The sequence below is a fragment of the Ixodes scapularis genome, unplaced genomic scaffold, assembly GCF_016920785.2.
Source record: "Ixodes scapularis isolate PalLabHiFi unplaced genomic scaffold, ASM1692078v2 PGA_scaffold6__148_contigs__length_123643588, whole genome shotgun sequence".
NCBI classification, from domain to species: Eukaryota; Metazoa; Arthropoda; class Arachnida; order Ixodida; family Ixodidae; genus Ixodes; species Ixodes scapularis.
In genome coordinates, this window is record NW_024609881.1 from 30740158 (window position 1) to 30762894 (window position 22737).

Consider the following 22737-nt stretch of genomic DNA (forward strand, 5'->3'; position numbering starts at 1 on the left):
TCGTATGAAAATTATTTGTACAGATATTTTCTTGATATTATACTTAATGCCAATCAGGTGTCGACAACCCCTACCTTGTCCTCTTTATTGTTTGAGGCGGATCCGATAAATGCTAGTGAACGATTAAATATCCCAACCGAAGCCCGATGATTAGCAGCTCGTTTTAAAGAGACACAGGGATCTACAGTTTGTGGTGTGAGTAGCCTTTTGTTCCTAGACATAGTTAATCAGTTGCGGTACATCGTCAATGGGGTGGACATCCGTATTTTACTTCGACAAAATACAGAGGATTTTAGACTTTTAGCTGCATCAACTCTGCCACTTAAGCTCATCGTTTTAGTTCAAACTGACTGTGGGCTCCGTTACAAGTAAAGCGTTCCCGGGAAATCGCGAACGCGACCCGTTTTAATTCCAGCATTTTAATCTAAACAGAATTGTTTTGGATGTGGGAGGGGTGCCTATACGAGAAGATTATGATTTCTCAAAAGACGTCTACAAGAAAGCCTATATGAACCTTAACCATCGACTCAATAAGAAAGATGTTTCTTTTCCAAAAGAGCAATTTCCAAAGACCACTTACTTTTGTATTACACTCTGACTCCCGAAAGAGAGGAGAATACTTTGCGCATTATTGTGACTTCTAACGTAAGGTCAACGTCGACGTTTAAAGAATACCCAAAGAAAGCAATTCCGGTCATATTTTTTTCCGAGACTCGGGACGGTTTTCAAAATTAACAAAGACCGAAAGGTGAAGTTTGTCCCGTGATGGAAGAGTTTGTGTTCTACCCACTCCTTTTTTTTAAATCATTGCAGAAGGCACTTGCTGAGAGGCACAGTTTCCCGCGATAAACTACGCAAGCAAACTCACGAACCAGGACTCTACATCGTGAACACTGCTCCAAAAAAATCAGCTGGCGAGCATTGGGTTCTTTTTTTAAAATTTATTTTAAAAACAAACGAATCTGAATTTTTGATTATTTTGGCATGATTCCGTTATACAAGAAATTTTACGACTTTATTGGGAGTGCCCCAAGATGCTACTACAGCAAGAAAACAATTCAAGGCTCAACGTCAGCAACCTGCGGATTCTACTGTTTGTATGTCGGAGCCCTTTTATGTTGTGGAATGACGCGGCAAGAATGTAGAAGAAAGTCCTCCGCAACCAATCCTCCCGTCAACAATCGGCTAATGCCCATACTCTTACGGAAAGAATTTGAGTTTCCGGAACAAGATCTGACATGCTCCAGCGTTTTTAGATTAATAAAAAATTAAAACAAAATATCGAACGTAACATAGTCTATTCGAGCCTACGCTTGGAAGTTGAGGGATACACGGAACCATACATGCCTGGGAAAATTTTTCCTGACGTCACCGGAATGTAGTGGCACAATACATGTATTTTTCACTTCAGAGACGCATTTATTTACGAAAAAAAAACAATTATCTTCGAAATCAAGTCTCTCAGTATCATATCTTCATAAATGTCTTGAAGATGTAACCCGAGCTTGCAGCTTTCTTGAGGTACCACAACGCTTCAGCAATCATGTAAGGCAGGTCGGCTTCTGCTCTAGAGAGATGTGTGTCCATTGACCGAAAAAGGTCGCAGAGGATTCCAAACGGACGTTTGGATCCGGCGCTCACGCTTCTCTTGTAATGGAAGTAAAGCTGTTGGACGTTGTGCATGATGTCTTGATCTCCGACGGAGGGGAATGTTCTAAATAAAACCAGTTGTACCATGCAGTCGAATGCCTCTTTTGAACCGGAATTTTCCTGATGCGTATGTTGCTCCAGACAAAGACCGACATCGGCGATGGATACGTGTCGCGTATGATACACAGGAAGTAATCGCGACGGCATCTCGGCACCCTACTAACTCGCGTTTATCGGCATGCACTTTACAAAGCTGTTTTGTTTTTGCTCTTGTCGATATCACTCGTCTTTAGCCATTTATTATGAGAACTAAAATACCCCCTCCATCTTACAAGGTACTCTTTCCAAAGCGCCGTCCGACGTTGTCTAATGGTATTCTCAATCGGCCAAATTTATTCACTGGTATTTGTATTCTTTGAAGTTTAGATCCATAAAATGAGCCGAAGATAGGCTCCTTGTTTTCTCTATCTACTAGATAGTAAACTATGGGGGTTCTAAGTTTTATTTTATCAATGATAAACACTTCATCGAAGAACGGCGGTTTTGTATTGCTTTAACCAAAGGTGTTAAATCTTTGAAATTCGTACGGTATTATCCATCTCGAATTTAGGTTTCCTAGTCCTAGGCTGGGAAGGATAGTGTAGCGAAAAACTCGCTTTCGTTACGGTTAGAAATGCCGACCGGTCAAGCTCTTAACAAGTGATGAAAGCTGTTGTTGTAGGATTTTACGAGCTTATAGGAAGCACATGAACATATCTACGCGTTCTAGCATATTCAAAATATATCCAGATATGGTGCAATATGGTCCTCTGGATACGGTCTACGAGACTAGCATTCTTGTCGCTATATGAATGATGTAGGCAAGTCTAATTCTCTTCAAAAGAAAGGCCTTAACAGTTTCTAAATTCCATCCCCCTGTCAGTTTACAACAGCTTGTATTGTTTAAGCTTTTAAAAGTTGATATTAAAAGCTCGCACAATTTCGTTGCACGTCCATTTTCGAATCGAAAGAACGGGCAACATGAGTGAAAAGACGTCGATGGTGAACATCAAATTTTGAAACCCGTCGTTTTTTTTGGCGATATTTTGTACTTCTTCAAGGTCAGACTGGTACGAATCATGCATGTCATTGGCAATTGTTTTGCAAAAATCCGGGGACATTTTTTTTCTCGAAACAACGTATAGTAAATGAAACAACGTATAACTCCCTTTCGCACACAAGCCTCATGCATGTTCTCCAAACCACCATCGAAGAGAAAGGGCTCACCAAATTCCAAAACGCCGCAGGAACGAGCTTAGTAGCCTTCTTAGAAATCTTAAGGTTCTACCTGGCAGCGACGGTAGTGGCCCAACAAGATCACCAGTATGTGCAAAAGAGTGGCATTTGCATTGGCTCTCAAGTGGCCCCGCATCTACGCGAAATCATTCTTGCGAGGTGTGGAAAAGCCATCCAGGAAGCCATACAAGATGCACGGATAGGGATTATTTTTAGGTATGTAGATGACTTTCTTATTTTGTGTACCACAGAAGTCGATGACCAAGCCGATGGATGTCTCAAAATCACCTTGACACAATTCGAAAAAAGCTGCATGGGCCTCCCTGTCACCCATGAAACTCCAGTGAATAAATCAATTACGTTTCTTGATTTGGGGTTGAAATTCCAAGCAGGGCATATATGTTGGCTGTACCAAGCACGATGGGAAAAGGGTTTCTTTTGTTATGATTCCGAACACTCAAAAAATGTTAAGCAAGGAGTGGCCATCGCAGCCCTCTACGCAAGCCTAAAGAAGACCTGCCCCCGTCAAGCCCAACAAAACTTTGATGCACAGATTTCACAACTTCACAATGCCGGGTATCCAAAATCCTTATTGGCCTCTTTATGTGAAAAAATATGACGCAGTGTCAAGAGTAACAATGTCCAAAGTGAAGAACAAGCAAGCAAAACAAAGAAGTCCTTTGTAGTAATCCCGGACATTTGTGGGGTCACCCACAAATTGAAAAAATAGCAAATCGGCAAAACTTTTAAGTTGTGTGCTCGGCCCCCAATAAGGCATATTCCCTATTCCGCAAGATTAATCAGACAAAAACGGACAAGAAAAACATGTGTGACACCCAACACAGGACAAAATACCTTCTGTGCCAAAAAGGAGTTGTTTACAGCATACTGTTAACATGTAAACGATGCTACATTAGATAGACCGGGAGATGCATAAACGACCGTGCACGAGAACATGTGGCTAACGTTAAGAATCTCGCGGGACCAGGACACCTCGCTGCCCATTGTCGAACTTGCAAGTGCACACCAAAGCTTGAGCAAGCCAGCATTATAGGGCACCATAATAACCAGCTTGCAAGGGAGATGTCGGAGGCCTTGTCTATAGACAACGAAGAAGAAAACTGTGTGAGCTCCGCCTCAATAACCCTGCAACTGCAAGATAAGCCCTTTCCGAAGGGCGCCCTCTCTGCTAAATAAAAATAGAAAAAAATGGATACGCATAAGCTTTAGTAGAAGAGGAGGACGATTCATTAAAATAGTTGGTAGTCCAGCGATTGATTGTCTTTTCTTTTTCTCCTTCCTTGAATGTTCAGCTGGTTCCACCCGTAACGTATGTCTGCACCTTTTAAAAAATCCCGAGCTTTTTTTTTTACCTCCAGCGTGTGCAGTGACGAGTCTGGTGATTCCTGCTCTACTTCTACATGCACTACTCAGTATCTGCTCTACTTCTACATTATTCGCTTCCGTGTTGTTCAAAATACAGGCGATCGGAACTGCGGACGTTGACGTGGGGCGCGGTTGCAAAATTGCTTTGAGTTTGGGGTCTTCCACCTTTGTGTCCCTGAAGGGGACCAACTGTTTTTTTTTTACATTTTACACTCCCACAGCCTTGGCGATGGCGGGACCATCCATCGAACAAATGAGACCTAAAATGGTTGACAGCAGCAGTTGTAGAAACACACCGCGCATAACTATAGTACCTGTTTTATAAGCTTCTAAGTCTTCTTGCGATTGGCTAGGCTTCTTATAACCCCACCAAACTTCTTTATTTTTTTTAATGCAATCCCTTAAAGACACGTTTTGAGCACACAAATTTAGGCGAATTTCACGAATGATATTGAGATGCTCTTTTTTAGCATGCTTCAGTATGGCACGCCTTTCTTTAGCAAATGTGGTCTTTGCTAGCAAGTGTAGAAACCGAGCGTGCTTTTTGAGGTGCTTCATCACATTTCATAGAAAATTTCTGGTCCTTCCTTGGGCAAAACATTTCTCCCCAAGCGAAATGTGTCCGGGCAACCTTACGACAGATTGATGAAGATATACGTGAATGGTTTACAAAAAGCATCGGAATAAACAGACGGGAGGATATGACTTTTATTCTGTGAAAACAGCTGTCTCAAGAGAATTTACATCTGATCTGTAATCCTGTCCGATCTAAACATGATGAATGACGTGGAATTTAAACTTATGGTGCCCATATAATAAGATAGTAAAAAAACAAGTTTTGCGTAAGAAAAATGACGCTAGAATTCCGGTGATGTGAAGCTTCTATAAAAAATGCAGATATTTCTTTCAGGTTCGATGAATTCGCTAGGAAAACATCGAAGATAATTAATGAACTCGTGTCAGGGTTCAAATTTTTAAGAATGTTTTGAACGAAATTCACGTCTTTGAGCTCTTGATGGAAGAGTTGATGAAACTCGTTAAGATAAAATATTGCTTCAGGCGGAGTATCGAACATTTCGTTTTGGACAGCAATTATCTTTCTCACCCTAGTCGACTTTCCAGACTGAGAAGAACCGCTGATTATTATTTTTCTGCATGGTGGGAGACAAAACTGATCCATTGATTCATCGCGTTTGGCTAAATGCAAAGGAATGCAAATTATCCGATGTTCGCGAATATTTAAAAAGACTTTTCCTTGCTTGTAGAACTTAATCAACAAACAAGCCTGGAGTATGGAGAATGAAAGTCTTCACGGAAGAGCTGTTTCCTGCCGCTGGTCAGGAACTTGTCTAGATAAACTTTGTGATAGGCAGGCTTTAGCAAAAAAAAAAAAAAAAGAACGACTAAATGCAACGCGAAAAGCTTTATTAGATGCAGGTGAAACTATATTATGTACATGTGACTTCCTATTCTAATACGTTCGATATTTGGGCATCTTTGTGCCAGGGCACTACTCGACGAGCTTCGTCAGCATTAGTTCCTTTAACTGGAGCACGAGGTTCATCGATGTCTTCTTGTCCAACATTCCCAGTGGAACACACATGCTAATTCGAAACCGCTGCCAGTGGTCTGAAATCGCTAATTTGTTCCAGTTTTTTTTTTTCGTTTTAAGTTCTATTTTGAGAACGCGGGAATAGGACGAGGAATCTTGCGACGATCACCACAACGACACCTTAGTGGTGTCGTTGATGTTGTAGGCGCGTCGTGCTTCTCGTTTAATACTGATCCCTTTGAGGAAATGACACTTGCAGTATATTCCTGACCATGGAGAGAGGTGTAGAATATGCAAATGTCGCCACTCACACCCTTAGAAATAGGGGATGTATAGGTGTACACCACTTGTCCCATGTGTAACATCCCAAAACTACATTTGGACGTTCAGTCGTGCTTGCAAATATATCAGCTTGAACTTGAGAATTAAACTAGAACACGAAGAAAGAAAGTACAGGATAGGACACACAGCTGTGTGTCCTATCCTGTTTTTTCTTTCTTCGTGTTCTACTTTAATTTTGAAGTTCAAGCTGATATATTTACAAGTATGTGCCTTCAAGCTCAACTCTTAAAAGTTACGACGTTCAGTCCACTGCAACGAGCTGACGATACCAACTTCTACGAGCGGCTTGATAGGTGTTGGATATAACGTATTAAATACCTAATGTGAGCATCAAAACTAGAAAAATAAACACTAAGATTTTGCAGCAGGGCCGAAAAACCTTGATTTTCTTACTTTAGTGTTTAATGTGTGCATTAGCTATTTTAATAAGTTGTGTCGGTCGACTATCAAGCCACTCTTGAAAGCTGGTAATGTCGGTTCGACGTCTGCGGACGGAACGTCCAATTTTTTTCGGGTGTTATATATGGGACAAGGGGTGTACCCCTATACACCCTTTATTTCTTAGAGTGAGCCGGGCCGCTTCGATGGTTCTGCTGATGGCAACTTTTCCGTTGCTGGCGTACTCAGGGGGGCTTGGCACTGGAAGGATGTCCAGCTCACCCTTATGGTTTCTGCAGATATGCCTTTTCACCGTGGAAGCGTTCTTTTCGCCCTCACCTTCGGAAGCCATGCCGATATCTTCACCAGCTTCGACAGGGGACCGGGAAAGCAATTTCCCGGATTTCCAACGACTACGCTTTCACCAGCTCGGCATCTGGCAACAAGGGACGACTGACGAAACAGGATGGCTACAAGAGCAACAACCGCCCTCGCATCACTCGGGGCTTGGCACTGGAAGGATGTCCAGCTGACCCTTATGGTTTCTGCAGATATGCCTTTTCACCGTGGAAGCGTGCTTTTCGCCCTCACCTTCGGAAGCCAAGCCGATATCTTCACCAGCTTCGACAGGGGCCCGGGAAAGCAATTTCTCGGATTTCCAACGACTACGCTTTCACCAGCTCGGCATCTGGCAACAAGGGACGACTGACGCAACAGGATGGCTACAAGAGCAACAACCGCCCTTGCATCACTCGGGGCTTGGCACTGGAAGGATGTCCAGCTCGCCCTTATAGTTTTGCAGGTTAGTTACTTATCATGTTCAAAATACCGGTTTAGGAAAGTTTCATTGTTTGAGGTGCCATGCCCCATGGTCTTGCATACTGTACTCTGTTTTGTGTTTCACAATACGTCGAGTGTTCTTGCTGTTATTCAATCACTTTTAATGAGCGCGGGAGATATTGAAGCCAATCCCGTCCCCGACGGGATTGAAACGTCATCTGTTTCTACCTCGAGTAGGGTACCGGGAGCAGACTGTGAAGTCATTGATTTTTTGACTAGACTAGAAGCCGGGCAGAAGAAGCTTCTGCTGGTCACTCACGACATTCAGTTAAAACAAAAGAAAGCTGATGACGCGCTCGCCGCGATTGACACAAGGATGGCTAAAATAGAACAGGAATTGTGGTGGTGCATGAGCTAAAAACTGACGTGGAACAACTTCAAGTTGCTGCGAGTGAAAATTCGGCACTTACGACCCACATTTCCGGATATCAAGGTGACCTTGAGAGTAGATTACGAAGAAATAATTTGCACTTTTTTGGCTTGGCCGACAAGCCAACAGAAACATGGCACGAGTCTGAACATGCGGTACTAAAGCTCGTTTCTGAGTCACTGCAAGTACCTTTAGAGCCGAGTTTGATCGACAGGGCGCACCGTTTAGGTAAATTCCCAAACGGGAAGCAAAGGCCGTTTATAGTATGCTTCAACCAGTTCAAAGTTAAAGAGGCCATTCTTTTAAGTGCTCCTAAACTAAAAGGACAATCAGTTTCTATTAGCGAGGACTACTCCCAAAAAGTAGTCTACGCTCGAAAGCGCCTGATTGAGTATGCAAAAAATACGAATGCCACGTTCAGGCTGCGCTTCGATAAGATGTTTGTTGGGAACAAGTGCTTTATTTATGATGATGTCAGCAACAGTGTATTAGAGTGTACGCGATGACGGACTAAACCTGCATCTCATCCATCTCGGCCTTCTGACTGTCATCGAAATAAAACGTTATCTCTTAACTCTACCTCTAACTTTTCGTTTTTACTGCGTAATTTTCGTAGTATCTTGTCTAAACAAGATGACGTTTGTTCAGTCATTGACACGTGTAGTCCGCATATAATCCTTGGGACCGAAACTTGGTTATCAGAGGACATAGATAATGAGTAGCTTGCTTTTTCTGGCGAATACAATATCTTCCGTAAAGACAGAATTCATTCGAGAGGCGGCGGGGTCATGATCGCAGTAAAAAATGTCCTCTCATCCGACATCCTTAAAATCGCATCTGAACTTGAGATAATTCGGGTTCGTGTGAAATTAGTATGCTTCTACATTATCATTGGAGTGTGTTATCGACCACTATCATTCTCTGGGCAGTTCAGTGATAAACTTAACGAGTGCATAAACTGTGTAGTCAGTAGTTATCCCAGATGCCCAGTAGTGTTTGCCGGAGACTTTAACTATCAAGGGATTAACTGGAGTAACTGTTCGCTTCGCGCAGGCTGCCGTGATTCATCTGAGTGCCGAGATTTTTCGGCAGTCACTCAGTCGTAAAACCTTACTCAAATTGTTTTAGATCCTACACGAGGTGATTCCGTTCTTAATTTGCTCTTTTCATCACACCCTGAATGTATGTCTGCTTGTCATATATTAGAAACCATTAGCGACCATAACGCTGTTCTTATCAACTCTACATTCTCTCCGGCTAAGCGGAATATCATTAGAAAAACATTCCTAAACTTTTCCAAGGTGAACGCCAATAAACTGCAATGCTCTTTTGACTCATTCTCAAGCGAGTACCTGCAATTCTTCGACACTCGTTCTGTATCTGAGAACTGGGCGCTACTGAAGTATAAAATAAACGAAATTGTTAAAGAGTGTGTTCCGGTAGTTTTCATTAATAAGAACTTAAAGAGTCCTTGGTTTAATAACTACCATAAACAAACTTTTAAAGAGGAAGAAACGGTTATTTTCTTTAGCCAAGTCAAGAGACACTCCTGACTTGTGGTCTAAATATAACGAAAGTGCAAAAACTTACAAGTTAGAGATAAAGAAGAGTAGATTCAAATTTTTGAATCGCGACCTGGCTAACATGTTACTTACTAATGCAAGGAAGTTCTGGCAAGCGGTCTCGCCCAGCAAACATAACCCCTCACTCATTCTCCACGATAGTAGTGGAACCATTTTGTCACCTCATGACTGATCAACCATATTTAACTCGTTCTTTAGTTTCGTGTTCACGGATGAGTCATTGCCATTACCGCACACGTTGTGCCGTGCCGGCACGAGCATGGATGACATAACATTTGCACCAAACGGAGTAGCAAACGTCATCGAACGTTTGCGTGAAAATTCGGCTTGCGGGGACAATAACATCACCTCTAACTTTCTCAAAATAACCGAAGACAAAATATCAATTATCTTGTGCCGCCTTTTTCAAGCTTCACTTGATTTGTCAGAATTGCCGGTCGATTGGAAAGTTGCAAAAGTCATCCCCGTACATAAGCATAGAAACCGCAACGACCCTTCAAATTAGAGACCCATCTCTCTGACAAGCATACCATGTAAAATATTCGAACATGTCATCTACTCTCAAGTCATGGACTATCTTAACAACTTTAGCTATCTTCACCCTCAACAACACGGCTTTCGCAAACATCTTTCCTGTGATACTCAGTTATTTGAATTCGTAACAGATCTCCACGATAACTTTAACGACTCTTATACTACTGACGCAATTTTTATTGATTTCGCTAAAGCCTTTGTTACTGTCCCCCATCAACGCTTACTTCTAAAACTTTCTCAATTAAACACAAATGACCAAATCGTCAGTTGGATCTCATCATTTCTCACCAATCGTAAGCAGTATGTATGTATAGATGACACGTCCTCGCCCGCCATTACAGTTGAATCCGGAGTTCCACAGGGCAGCGTCTTAGGTCCACTTTTGTTTCTCATCTACATAAACGACTTACCTTCACTAATCTCGTCATCAGTGAGGCTTTTTGCTGATGACTGTGTACCGTACCGCCGAATTTCTCATCCTAGCGATTCGGAGCTCCTGCAACGCGACATCGACATCTTGGGTGAATGGTGCTTAACATGGCAAATGAACATAAATGTTACTAAAACCAAGCTCGTTTCTTTTAATTCCTCAAAACACCACAATCCCTCGTACTCAATCTTTTGCGATCCTATTTTATCCACTCAATCATACAAGTACTTGGGTATCACTTTTACCGATGATCTAACCTGGAAAGCCCATATCGAAAACATCGTTAATACATCATTAAGAACTCTGGGATTTCTGAGAAGGCATTTATACCTTGCTCAACAGGACGAGAAACTTACTGCATATAAAACCCTCGTTAGATCGAAACTTGAATTTGCTAGCACCATATGGGCTCCTCATCAACTTTACCTTATTAATAGGCTAGAATCAGTCCAGAATAAGGCCGTCCGCTTCATTCATTGAAACTACAGTACGAAAATCAGTGTCTCCCAACTAAAGGTTCTTTCTAATTTAACTTCTCTTGAATCACGTCGGACAGTCGCTCGTCTTACTCTTTTTCATAAGTTTTATTACAACATGCCATCATTCATGCTCACTCACTGTAAGCCTGCCTCATACATTTCTTTGAATCATGATCATTCCTTAAAAATTGCACCTATATTCGCTCGCACTAATAGATACAAATACTCTCCTCTTGCTCTGTCTATTAAAAATTGGAATTCTCTCCCAAACGACATAGTCAATGAACAGAACGAAATTATATTCCGCGAAAAATCTTCGGCTTTGGTACCATGATATGTTTTCAGCGCCATATCTGCTTGTGTTTACTACAAATTGCGCACTGTGTCCCCAGTGCCGCTGTGCCCGGTTTGTGTAAACTTTGTTCCGAATCCTGTATAGTTCGTTCTTTGTTTTTGCTTGTTAATTTTTAACCTTAGTTAGTTCTTTGATTGCCATTGCATCTTGCATTTGTTTGTATTTTTCTATCCCCCCTCATGTAATACGTTCGAACGAACGTCTTTGAGGGGAATAAAACTTGAACTTGAACTGGACGGAGGTATTTCTTGAGGGGGGGGGGAGGGGGGGGGGTGTTGGTCAACGTATCATATGTTCCCCTTTCCCGTTTCCACGCCCTAACTTTTTAGACATGCCGAATTCAAGAGGGGGAGTCAGGACATGCGGACCCCTCCTCTGAATCCGCTACTGGGTGTACTCTGCTCTCCGCTCGATATACAGGTTGTTTAGGGGGAGTCATCAATCTTGATGGTGAGTGCAGATGCATAGTCCTCTCGATCCTCTGGCATTAAGTAACTGTTGCAGAAGTCGAACAGTGTTTCCACCGCTGGAATGGGGAAGCACGTCGTGGAATATTCGGAAGTTTGGCGCACAAAGGCGTCGCACTCGTTGCAAAAGACTTTGAAAGGACCCTCCTTATTCAGGACCATGCTGTCAGAGCGCTCCAACATCGCTTCCAGTAGGTTGATCACAAATAGTCCTTCTTGATTGTAAGTCTTCAAATTGCCGTACTCCTCCAGACCTTGCTGTAATAGATGTGTATCGATGTCGGATGATCCACTATCTGCATGAAGTACAGCAGACGTTTGGGCTGCACCTCTATACAATTCACGCTCCCGAAGCACTCTGTCCGAATTGAGCTTAAATTCATCTTCGAATAACTTTTCGATCAACTGAGTAGACAGGAATTCTTCTGAATGAACTTGAAGGTCCTTTGCTTCTGGGTTTGAGAAATTACCTTTCACATTTTATGGAAAACCTTGATAATTTCCGTAAAAATTGCGGCCCCTCTTTTCTTCCTGTCCTATAGTCGGATGCATATCCTGTCTCTTGCGAGGTGGGGCGAGTGCTCCTAAGAGCACGCTCATCCTTTAGATATCGATACATAGCGATGCAAAGTTGACTTCCTCGGTCAGGAAACCATCTAGACAGCCTGGGAGGCATCGATAAGGTTGTGTGCAAGTTCCTCTTTCTCGCTGAGCATGCTCATGACTTCATTCACTTTCAATAAAAGCGCAGGTTCTCCGCTCCTGGCTTTAGACGGCACGTCACAAAAAAATTTAAACAGTTTAAAACTGGATACCTTGCTTTCCTTTGCTAATGATAATTTTTTTTCATTAGAGCCCTTGAAACTCCATTCAATTCTTTGGACACCTCAAGGACGTGGACAAGCAGCGTTAGACTGAGGGATTTGACAAGCAAGGCACCTTGAGAGAGTGGACAAGCAAGGAACCTGTAAGCGCTGTGAAATTTAATGTTTGACCTAACTGAAGAATTGAAATCACTTGAAGAAACACCAAACTTTGTAAATTGCAGTGGTGTCAATAATTGTAAAACCGGGTGTTATAGACATAGGACGACTGGAGACGAGGTACGGCCCAACCACTGTTTCACCTTTTACTTATATGACGTTGCCAAAAATGTTTTTCTTCCCAAGCGATTTCTAAAGTTCACAAAGGATGACATCAAAGAAATGTTTAAAAAAAGTTCAGGTTTTGGAACAATGAAAAAGAGCCGGACGATCCCCTAACATTATCTTTTCTTAGGCTTCAGCACGGATGCCTGCCATCTTTGTTGCCCCGCCGACCGTCAACAGTATTCCAGTGAAGAGTCGCTGCAAGTTCGCCTAGCTCAAGTGCATAACATGGCTCCGGAAAATTTCATGCCGTCTTATGAACGAGAATGCGTTCTTCTAAATCACACTGCATACTTTGAGCGCCATCTGCATGAGAGAGATACCGAGTCCTATGATGTGTACACGTTTTTTAGGGAGCGTTGACAGGAAATCGCAAGGGTGCTTAGGCACTTTGGCTTGCCGCTGCGATTTTTTGTAACGCTTACTGTAGAACTCGGACGTCTCCTCCCTGATGATCAGATCGAAATTAGTGTTCACGTTTTCCATTGTGTTGTCCACACTACCTTTATGAATTCTAATATCGAGACAGCCTTGCGGCAAGACTGCTCTGAAATAGTTGGTAGGTTGGAACACTACCCGGAGCAAGGATGCGGTTTCTTTCTTGTTGGCATACAGGTTTGCGGCATCAGTTTGGGCCGCTTCCTTCCTCCAATTCTGAATTGCGCCGTTCCTCTCCCAAAGGACCTTTCCGCAAAGCAGTGTCGCGTGAATATAACCGAGGGTCTTAATGAATCTGAGCGGGACATGTATTTTGCGTTAGCGGCGCTTGCTGCTTTACACCCCGCTAAAAGATCTTACAGAAAAAAAGAGTGCATAATCATACCGTGAGCACATGGGCGAGTACTTGTTTCCAGTGACGTTTTCCGTAACTTTCCCACAAGGCGTTAAGACATTTGAACGAAAAAATGCAGTCTCCATCAACGTGTACGGATTGGATAATGGCCAAAAATTAATCTATCTACTCAAAGTCGTTGCGGGTGAGCTGGAGAAGAACGTCGATCTCCTTCTTATCGACAATCAGTTCGCGACAATTACGAACCTTGCCGGTCTCTTCCCGGAGGCTCCCAGGTTACATGTACGATGTAAAAGTTGCCTCACTGGCTTTCAATCAAAAGCCTCACTCTCTGGTCACCTATCGCTGTGTAGAGATAAAAAGCCAGGAACAAGTTTTCCCACGTAAGGGCAATGAGCTCTGCTTCAAATGCACACACGTAATATAAGCATTTCCTTACTATTGAGTTTGTGACTTTTAGGCAATATTTGAACCAACTGGGAGAACGGGAAACATCTATGTGAAACACGTCCCCAGCTCTTTTTGTCTGCTTGTAATCCTCTCAAAGGTCTCAACTATTGTCGAGGAATACCTATAACGCGTACCGGACTGCGTTGAAAGATTTATTTCCGTTCTAAATTACCTGTAAAGGAAATGCCTCGACTGGTACAGTTAAGTAAAATACAGCTTCAAATGACGCCCGAAAATGAAGTGACCCATGCTTACTTCTCCAAGTGTGCTATCTGCTTTGAAACCTTTAGCAAAATAATTAAAGCTCGTGACCTCGACCAGATCACCGGAAAGCACAGACATGCCCTGTGATCACACTATAACTTAACCCATCGGGTTAACAAGACAACAATTCCCCTTGTGGAACATAACCATTCGTACGACCTAAGCTTTATTATCGGAAAGATAAAAAATTTTCACTCCAAAAATATGAACGTCTTTTCCTCGAGCTTGAGAACCTCCGTTTTATCGATAGCTTTACCAATATCAACGCAAGCCTAGAGCCTCTTCTGCAAAACCTTCACTCGAAGGAAATAGAGCAGTTTCATTGCCTTCGCAAGTCCCTTCCGAATATTGTGCAGCTTTTGGCTCCTCAGGGGGTGTTTTGGTACAACTACATCACGAGCGTTGATTGTTAAAAAGAGCAGAGTCTCCACCCGCGCGAAGCCTTTTTCAACAAGCTTAAGGGGGGATAGTACCCCGACATGCGACTTCGAGATGTTCTGCCATTATCTCAGCTCCTTCTGGGTAAAAACGGTTTAAGCTTTCTGGGCATATTTTGCTGTCCTTCTAGCTATTCCAAGCAAAATATTATTTAAAACTATTGAGGTATTTTGTATTCATAAAAATTTGAAATAGAAGTTTTCTTGACTTAGTCAAGGGACATTTAAAATATAACTAATGCTAATAAAACGATGAAACTTCTCTCACACTTTCTATACAGTATTGGCATTTGACTGAACTAAAATAATAAGTTTGAAATGCTTAGGTAGTTCAGAATCAATTTTTGAACTTTGATACTTCAACTTATGTGCTTTCTGCCTTGAGGAACTTGTAAATAAAAAAAAAGTTTTCATGCAAATATTATATTTTTAGTTCAGTAGATGCGCAGGTTATGCAGCAAAACACGAGAGAAATATTACAAGAAAAGGTTCATTTGTTTGAGAGAAAATGTTCCTTATACGAGCAAGAACAGCGTTTTTCACAAATCACTTTTGAAAGTTTAGTTGTTCAACGCTCAGCCTAAAATGCACCTGGTGCGTAGTCTTTAGCATCATTTGCTTCAGATTTCTTCGCAAAACCTTTCCTTGCACTTGCTTTGGCCTTCCTTCTTCGCTTGCTCTGAGCAGAGATCCGAAAGTCACTTTTGACTATTCGGGCCTTGTCCATCCTGTTCAGGGCCACATTACAAAACACTCCAGGTGTGACGTCTAAAGTCTCAAACACTTGCTTCCTTGCTTGGTTGCCATTGTTGTAGAAGCTAACCGCGTCATACACGGCTGCTTTTACTGTGCATGCGCCCACAAATGTTGTCTTTGGGCACCTGCACCAGATCAGGTTATTCAGGGATTCGTTAGACTTCTGGGTTCGCCCATGAAGGCACCTTTGTAGAAGCTCCGGTGCTGCATCGTGAAAACTAATTTTTCACAATGTCTTGTCAGTAGCATCAATTAGAAACAACTTTTCTTTCCAGTTGCACCGTTTTTTTTTTCAATGAGAGTTGCAATGTAAAGAAAGCTTTCTTAAGCCACGCCCACTTTAAAATGCGTATAGTATATTGATGACACTATTTTTAAAATACTTCTGGTGCTGCTACGAGCGTGCCGTTTGGAGAATATGTTTTGTATGAACCTTAGTATTTTTTGGTTCTAATATTAAAAAAAACTATTTTTGGGTTGTATTTACCTACCATCCCCCCTTAAATGGGAGTGACATAAGCGAAGAGGACCACAGGCATGCACAACTCGTATTTGAGACGATGAGCCTAAAGAACCTCGGAGAATACAGTAACGTAAACCTCAAGACAGACTGCCTCCTACTGGCTGACGTTTTTCAAAACTTCAGACGGTGGACGCTGGACACGTATAAAATTGAGGCCTCCCATTTCGTGTCCCTGCCATCGTTGAGCATGCCATGCGCATTATAACACTGAAGGGTCACACTGCAATTAATTGACGATCTAAACGCCCATCATATGATATAGAAAGAAATTCAGGGGGGAAGGGGGATTACCCCATGCACGACACGCCACGCTGTCGCAGACGTCCCGGGAACTGACGAATATAATCCGCAGCAAGAAGAGTCTCAAGTTTTGCAGTTGGACGTTAGTGGGTTGTACGCGTCAACCAACATCGTTCTTGTGAAGGGCGTTTAGTAGAAACAAGCCTTGTACCACTTTTGGAACACATTACCTAAGGTCACGTCCCGAGGACAAGTTGATGCCATTTATTTCGATTTCTCTAAAGCTTTTGCTCTCGTAGATCATAGGTTGTTACTTCCCAAATTTTCAGCTTTGGACATGACTATGTCATTTTACAGTTGGTTGTTTAGTTATCTCGGCGGAAGACCTCACAAAGTGCTGCATGAAGGGTATTTTTCTGCCTCATACGTTTTAAATACTGAAGTGCCTCAAGGGTCCAATCTAGGGCCGTTGTTATTCAACATGTTTGTGAATAATTTGGTAGACGGCGTGCAGCATTAAAAATGCTGCAGTCTGCAGACGATGTTAAGATTTATCGCGAAACTTATCCAACTACTGACTGCTTAATAATGCAAGACGATGTTGAGGCAGTTCTAAACTGGTGCCTGAAAAATAATTTGGTACTTAGCTTCAGTAAAACCAAGGTTGTTTCCTTTACTCGTAAGACAAGCTGCATTGAGCACCCTTATACCGTGTTAGGTTCAGCTATCGCAAGGCCAGATACTATTCGTAACCTGGGAGTACTGTTTGATTCCCGCCTTTCATTTACTAAGCATGTTTCGATAGTTGTGAACGATTCTTATACCCAGATGCTAGGCGCTATTTCCTCAATGACGCGAAATTTTCGTACTAACGCTACCATGATCCATCCATTTCGCGTCGTTGTTTTGTCTAAATCTGAGCTCTGCTCACTCGTAAGTATCACCATTGGATCGACTCAATCATGTATTTTAGAAGACTCAATCATGTATTTTAGAAAAAGGGCAGCGTATTCTCAAGCGTATTATTTACGATAAATGGGTTGGGAAGCGAATTTATTTTGATTATGCATACGTGCTTAATCTGCTTGACCTGGTACCCTTGCACAAAAGAAGATTAGCGCGAGACATGGATTTTTTGTGAAAGATAGTGAACGCCACAATTGATGCACCTTTACTTTTAAGTGCGATTTCTTTCAGTGTTCCTCAAAAGCGTATCAGATTTTCCTTACTTTTCTACCCGGAGAAAGTTGGTGTCCAGTCCCCGGTGACACGCCTTCAGCTCCTTTATAATTGCAATAGGAGTGATTTAGAATTGTTTTCACCCTTTTTTAATTTTAGAAGAGCATTGCTTGCCGCTTGACAAGCATCTGTGCTCTGTTGTTCTCCGCAGTTTTATTAAATTTCTTTTATCTTATCTAAATCAGGTCTTGCTTGCTTGTCTGCCTGTATACGTTCTTTTATTGCTTTTATTATGTTCGCACTAATCAAGCCTCGCGCTGTTTGTTGGCACATTAAGCAAAAAAAAAAAATAAAAATAAGAGAGCCACTTTCTGTGGGAGACTTTGAATGGATGAGCGACGACGAGATCGCCTTTCTAAGTATCGAGCAAGTTCCGAACGACGCAGCGACGGGATACATTCTCTAAGTCGACCTGAGGTATCCGCATGAGTTGCACGACACTCACTCGGACTTCCCTTGGCCCCGGTGAAACAAAGCGTTCGCTATCATTGGTTGTCTGATTATCAACAGAAGGTCATAGACAAGTTTGACATGTCAAAAAAGGAAGTCACTAAAGAGCTGCTACTGACACTGCATAATAAGATAAAATACGTTTTGTATTACCGGAACATGAAGCTCTACATGCGACTGGAACTAAAAGTCACCAAACTCCAGCGGTACTAAAATTCTCCCAGCGTCCGTTCCTGAGGGAGTTTATCGACTTGAATCACAACATGAGAAAACAAGCCACCAATTCGTTCCAAAAGAGTCTTTCCAAACTCTTCATGAACAGCATATATGGCAAACGATTGAAAATGCACGCAAACATGTTCACATTAAACTTTGCGTTAAAGAGGACGACGTGCTGGAAATGCTTCAAAATCCAAATCACTAACTGACTCAGTTTCGAGTCCTAAGCTCGCAGGTTGTAATTTTTCAGTCCGCGCCAACAGTTTTAAGGCTCAATTAACCACTCTATGCAGGATTATCAATACTTGACACTTTCAAGACCGTCATGTACGACTTTTTCATAACGCTCTTCGTCGTGTTATGCCCTCTGCAAAGGCGTTGCATGCTGGCACGGACTCGTTTTTTTTGCACCTTCATGGTTCAGGAGTTAATGAGCAGCTGCTACAGCTCAGAGAAAGATGTCTGGACAAATCTACATATCCCGAAGGGCATAAACTGTTTTCGAGGGAAAACAAAATGAAGCTTGGCGTGTTTAAAAACGAGCACCGAACTACCTACCTGCTGTCACTCTGTTGTCTAAAGCCTAAGCTTTGCGCTTTTAAACTTTCGAACGAGACAAACTACGTAAGTGCAAAATAAGTAAAAAAGTGTAAATCACGAAAGCTGAAATATCACGTTTATAGACACGCACTCGAAACAATATCATTACTCAGAGTGACACAGCACCTAATTGCTCGAAAGCTTAATGAGAGTAAATCTTAGTAGAAAGGATTGCCCTAAATGTATTTGACGATAAACGGTTTATTTGCACGGATGGGGTAAAAACATTACTAATAATGGCAACGTGAAGCTGAACAAAGAGACTGATTGACGCCTATGTTTATGTGCTGTTTGATAATCGCTTTAATTTCTGCAATCAGTTATAGATGCTTTGTATAAAGTCTTCTATATTTTTTATGTAAAGCAAATACCATTGTAAATCGTGAATGCTCTTTTGTGATCAAATGGAATCTTTGTAAATAGAATGTTATATGTTTCTTATTTATTTGATATTTTTGTGAAACTGTAATCATTACAATTGCTTGAAATTTATGTTACACAATGCCTTGAAGGTATAATTATGAAAAAAAAAATGTCTTGCATTCACGGAAGTGTATGGATGAGTTCATATCTCCAAGACGTTTCACACAGTGCTACAAACATCCTAAAAATGTAAATTTTTGCTTTCCATGGTCTCTCTGTCAGACCAGCCGCAGCGTCGATCCTTCGTAAGCGCACTACGAGCCACATCTCAACCCCAGCCCAGAGCTCCTTTTATGAACGCTCCTAATATTATCGTTTCCTGTTGATATCCTTCTGCCAAGCAGTGAAATAGAAAATATTCTCTCTTAGGCAAAGGCAAAGTGGCGGGTTTCTTTTTGCCGTTGCTATCTGACACCTGCACTCAGGGCCAAGCAGAGTTGCCTCGATTAGAAATCCTTCAATCATTCAAAATAGAACCAAGACAGGATGTTTGGCATTTGGTAGCTCTCGAGCGCATAAGGGTAACTTTATGTTCTCTGCCTGCTTGCTGAGACGAGGAAGTTGCTACCGGATGCAGCTGGAGACCGCGATGCGACGTTGCGTCCCGCGATTAAGTTTCCGCTACATAAAGAATAAAATAAACAGAACCTCAGGGGTGCTTCCAAAATATTTACGTTTCTGGCATTGCATGCGTGCTTGAAATAGATGTCGAGCGAAGCACTCCAACACATTTCATCATTACTATAATTTTAATCTATACGCATGACTTTTAATATTCAAAGCTTGCGTCAAAACGGTCGTTGTTGGTGTCGTAACCGAATGTTTTTCAATGTCTGACGCGAAATAAAAATTAGAGGTGACACGAGTTTTGGGGCGAGTTTTGGAAATGTTCTTAAAGGGCACAGTAAATGCCCATGGAAGAGCTCGTTCTTCGCTCCTCAATTCAAAAGACTGTCGTGTTTTCCAATAGATGGCGGTCGCGACCTCCATTCAAAACTTTCCCCCTCAATTCAAAAGATTGTCATGTTCTTCAATAGACGGTGTTGAAAAGTTATCATTCACTATAACTTTCATTCACGCTGGAACTAAAGCGTACGGTTGCAAAGATAGTTGGCTCATAAATGCAATGTGATTGGCTCTCCCGAGTTCGAATCCCACATGCGAAGGAGTTATTTTTTCTAGAAAAACTGGGTGACTTAGTAACATACAAATAAAGTAATAAAAATGTATCGTCACGGTGGAATTATGGGGATAACGTCGCAAAACCACGGGCTAAAGACGGGAACGCCGACAACCAAAAGGAGCACTTAACGGATGACGTCCTTTCCAGTAGCACTTAAGCGAACCACTTAAGCGGCTGATACTTCAGAAACCCAAGGGCTTAAGGCGGGAATGTGGACAACCAAAAGGGATGACTTTATAAAGGAAACACTAAAGGCCCTTGCACACTCTTGCAACCGAGTACGACCGAGAGAGACGAGACTTGTTAAAACCTCTTAAAATTTCTTAGACGAGACGACACACTGGCATGCTGGCGCCATTTGTGCGGTGAGCTTGGAACAGCATTTCACAAGAGCGAAGGGTTTGCGGGATTTTCGGGGTCAAATGTGCGTAACACCTATAAGAAAGGCTCGTTCATAAAGTTTACAAAAGTTCCTCGAGCCAAGAAAGAAAGGATAATGCGGGGGAGAAATAGAAAATATGCCGGACCGCCAACTTTGCACTGCTACCCAATAGATGATGTCAGTGTATCCTCTCGTTGTAAGAGATATTAAGAAGTTCCAAGGCACAAGTTTTTAAGAGGTCGCAAGAGTGTGAACGGGCTTTTAACACCCACTAAACAAGAGTCATTTAAGGAGCACTTAATGGGATGACGTCACTTCCGGTAGCACTTAAGCGAACCACTGAAAGGCCACCACCGTGAGAACCACTTAACACCGCGGGAAACCACTTGAGCCTATTAAGATCCTTATCTGCTGCTCGTTATCTGTTTAATTTTGATTATTTGTATACTACTATATATCATGCGCCACAGAGTCAAACGCCTTCTCCAGGTCGAGTTGGAGCACTGCCACTCCAGCGTTCATGGCGTCGCAACACAAAAGCACATACCGCGCTTGTGTATGTTGATGAATATTGTTCGACCCTTAATGCCACACGTCTGATGTGGGCCAACTATTTCTGTAATAAGTCTGCAATTTTTGAGCTATCACCTTCATCCAAACTTTATAATTGATATTAGTAAATAAAATCGGCCGGTGTGCTGTTACCAGTTTAAGTTTGTCCCTATTTTCTGTTTCCGGTATTAAAATGGTGTGCACCTCCGCGGAAGACGGGGCAACGCTTTAAGGTCAAAGGCTTCGTTGTATACCGCGGTTAAAGGGGTGACAATGCATGCTGCAATTTCCTACAAAAGGCCGACCTTAACCCATCTGGGCCCGGCACCTTCCTTGGGTTCAAATTGAAGATAGCACATTCCATTTTCTCGACCGACATCGGCTGTTGTAGCCTTTCTTTGTTATCTTCGTGTAGTCTAGGCATTGCGCCGATAAATGCCAGTTTCAATCATTCGAAATCTACCGCACTGAAGGCAACCAAGGCCTTATCGCATTTAGAAAATGCCCGCTCAATGTCCTCTTTCTCAACTAATAATCATCCTTTCCGTTCAATTTTCCTTATTTGATTCCGGCGAGCGTTCGCCTATTCGACTCCAAGCATACGCTTTGTGGGCATCTCTCCGACTGCCAATCGCTCCGTTCCTGCCCGCACGAGTGCCCCGCGATAGCGGTCTTGATCCACACAAACAGCTCCTCAGACTGGTGCTCGGCCGCGAATAGCAGATATCCCAGAAACTGCCTACGATAGCAGCCAACTTCACTCAACTCCGAGACATGTAGGAAAGGTTCCGCACCACGGGAGACTGCAACGACGAATCTTACTGTCAGGTGTTCCGCGGAATCGTACAGAATCGTTTGCGAAGGACCTAAACACGGTTATGTACGAAATATAAGATAGTCACTCTTTAGGGACACCTATCAAAGCTGTTGCATCTCTTGTGAAGGACCTGAAAATCTCTAACTTAAAATTTTGTTTCTGGAATAATGAGCGTCTACTGCATATCCCCAAAACAGTGCAACCTCGTCTCAATATTTCAACCTACCTAGGCCCTCACAGAAAGAGAGCATTCTCTCAACGCGAACGGTGACTTTTTCGTCACCATGTCAAGTGAAAAACGAGTAGCTTGAACCGTTGCAGGATTGAAGAAAGTATATTTGGAAAACGGGAAAAATATATAAAAATACGTAAATGAACTTGAGTCCTAGTCAGTTTTTGTGGACTTGATTTTCCGGTTGATGTCACCGGTCTTGTCACCGTCGCGAAGCTCCACCTAGCGGACCAGCTGTTCGCCTGCTTGGTCGTCGAATCCATGTGCTCCAACAGTGGCACTTGCATTCAACCTTTTTGCGGGCACCAACCGATGTTAAAATGGCCATGCCTCGGGCGCCTGCCGGAAGTGAAGATAGTTGGGTGGGTTCCTTCGAGTCACTGCCAAG

General features: G+C 42.5%; 1 protein-coding gene across 1 annotated transcript in view; it reads left to right on the forward strand.

The window, feature by feature from the left end:
- The window catches only part of LOC120843665 (trypsin-1-like), a 92323-nt gene extending 74169 nt beyond the window's left edge, over positions 1-18154 (forward strand). Inside the window, exon 6 of the mRNA XM_040502667.2 lies at positions 18002-18154. Within this exon, the coding sequence (XP_040358601.2) occupies positions 18002-18154 (153 nt within the window). The remainder of the gene's footprint in view (positions 1-18001) is intronic.
- Positions 18155-22737: the final 4583 nt, after the last annotated feature.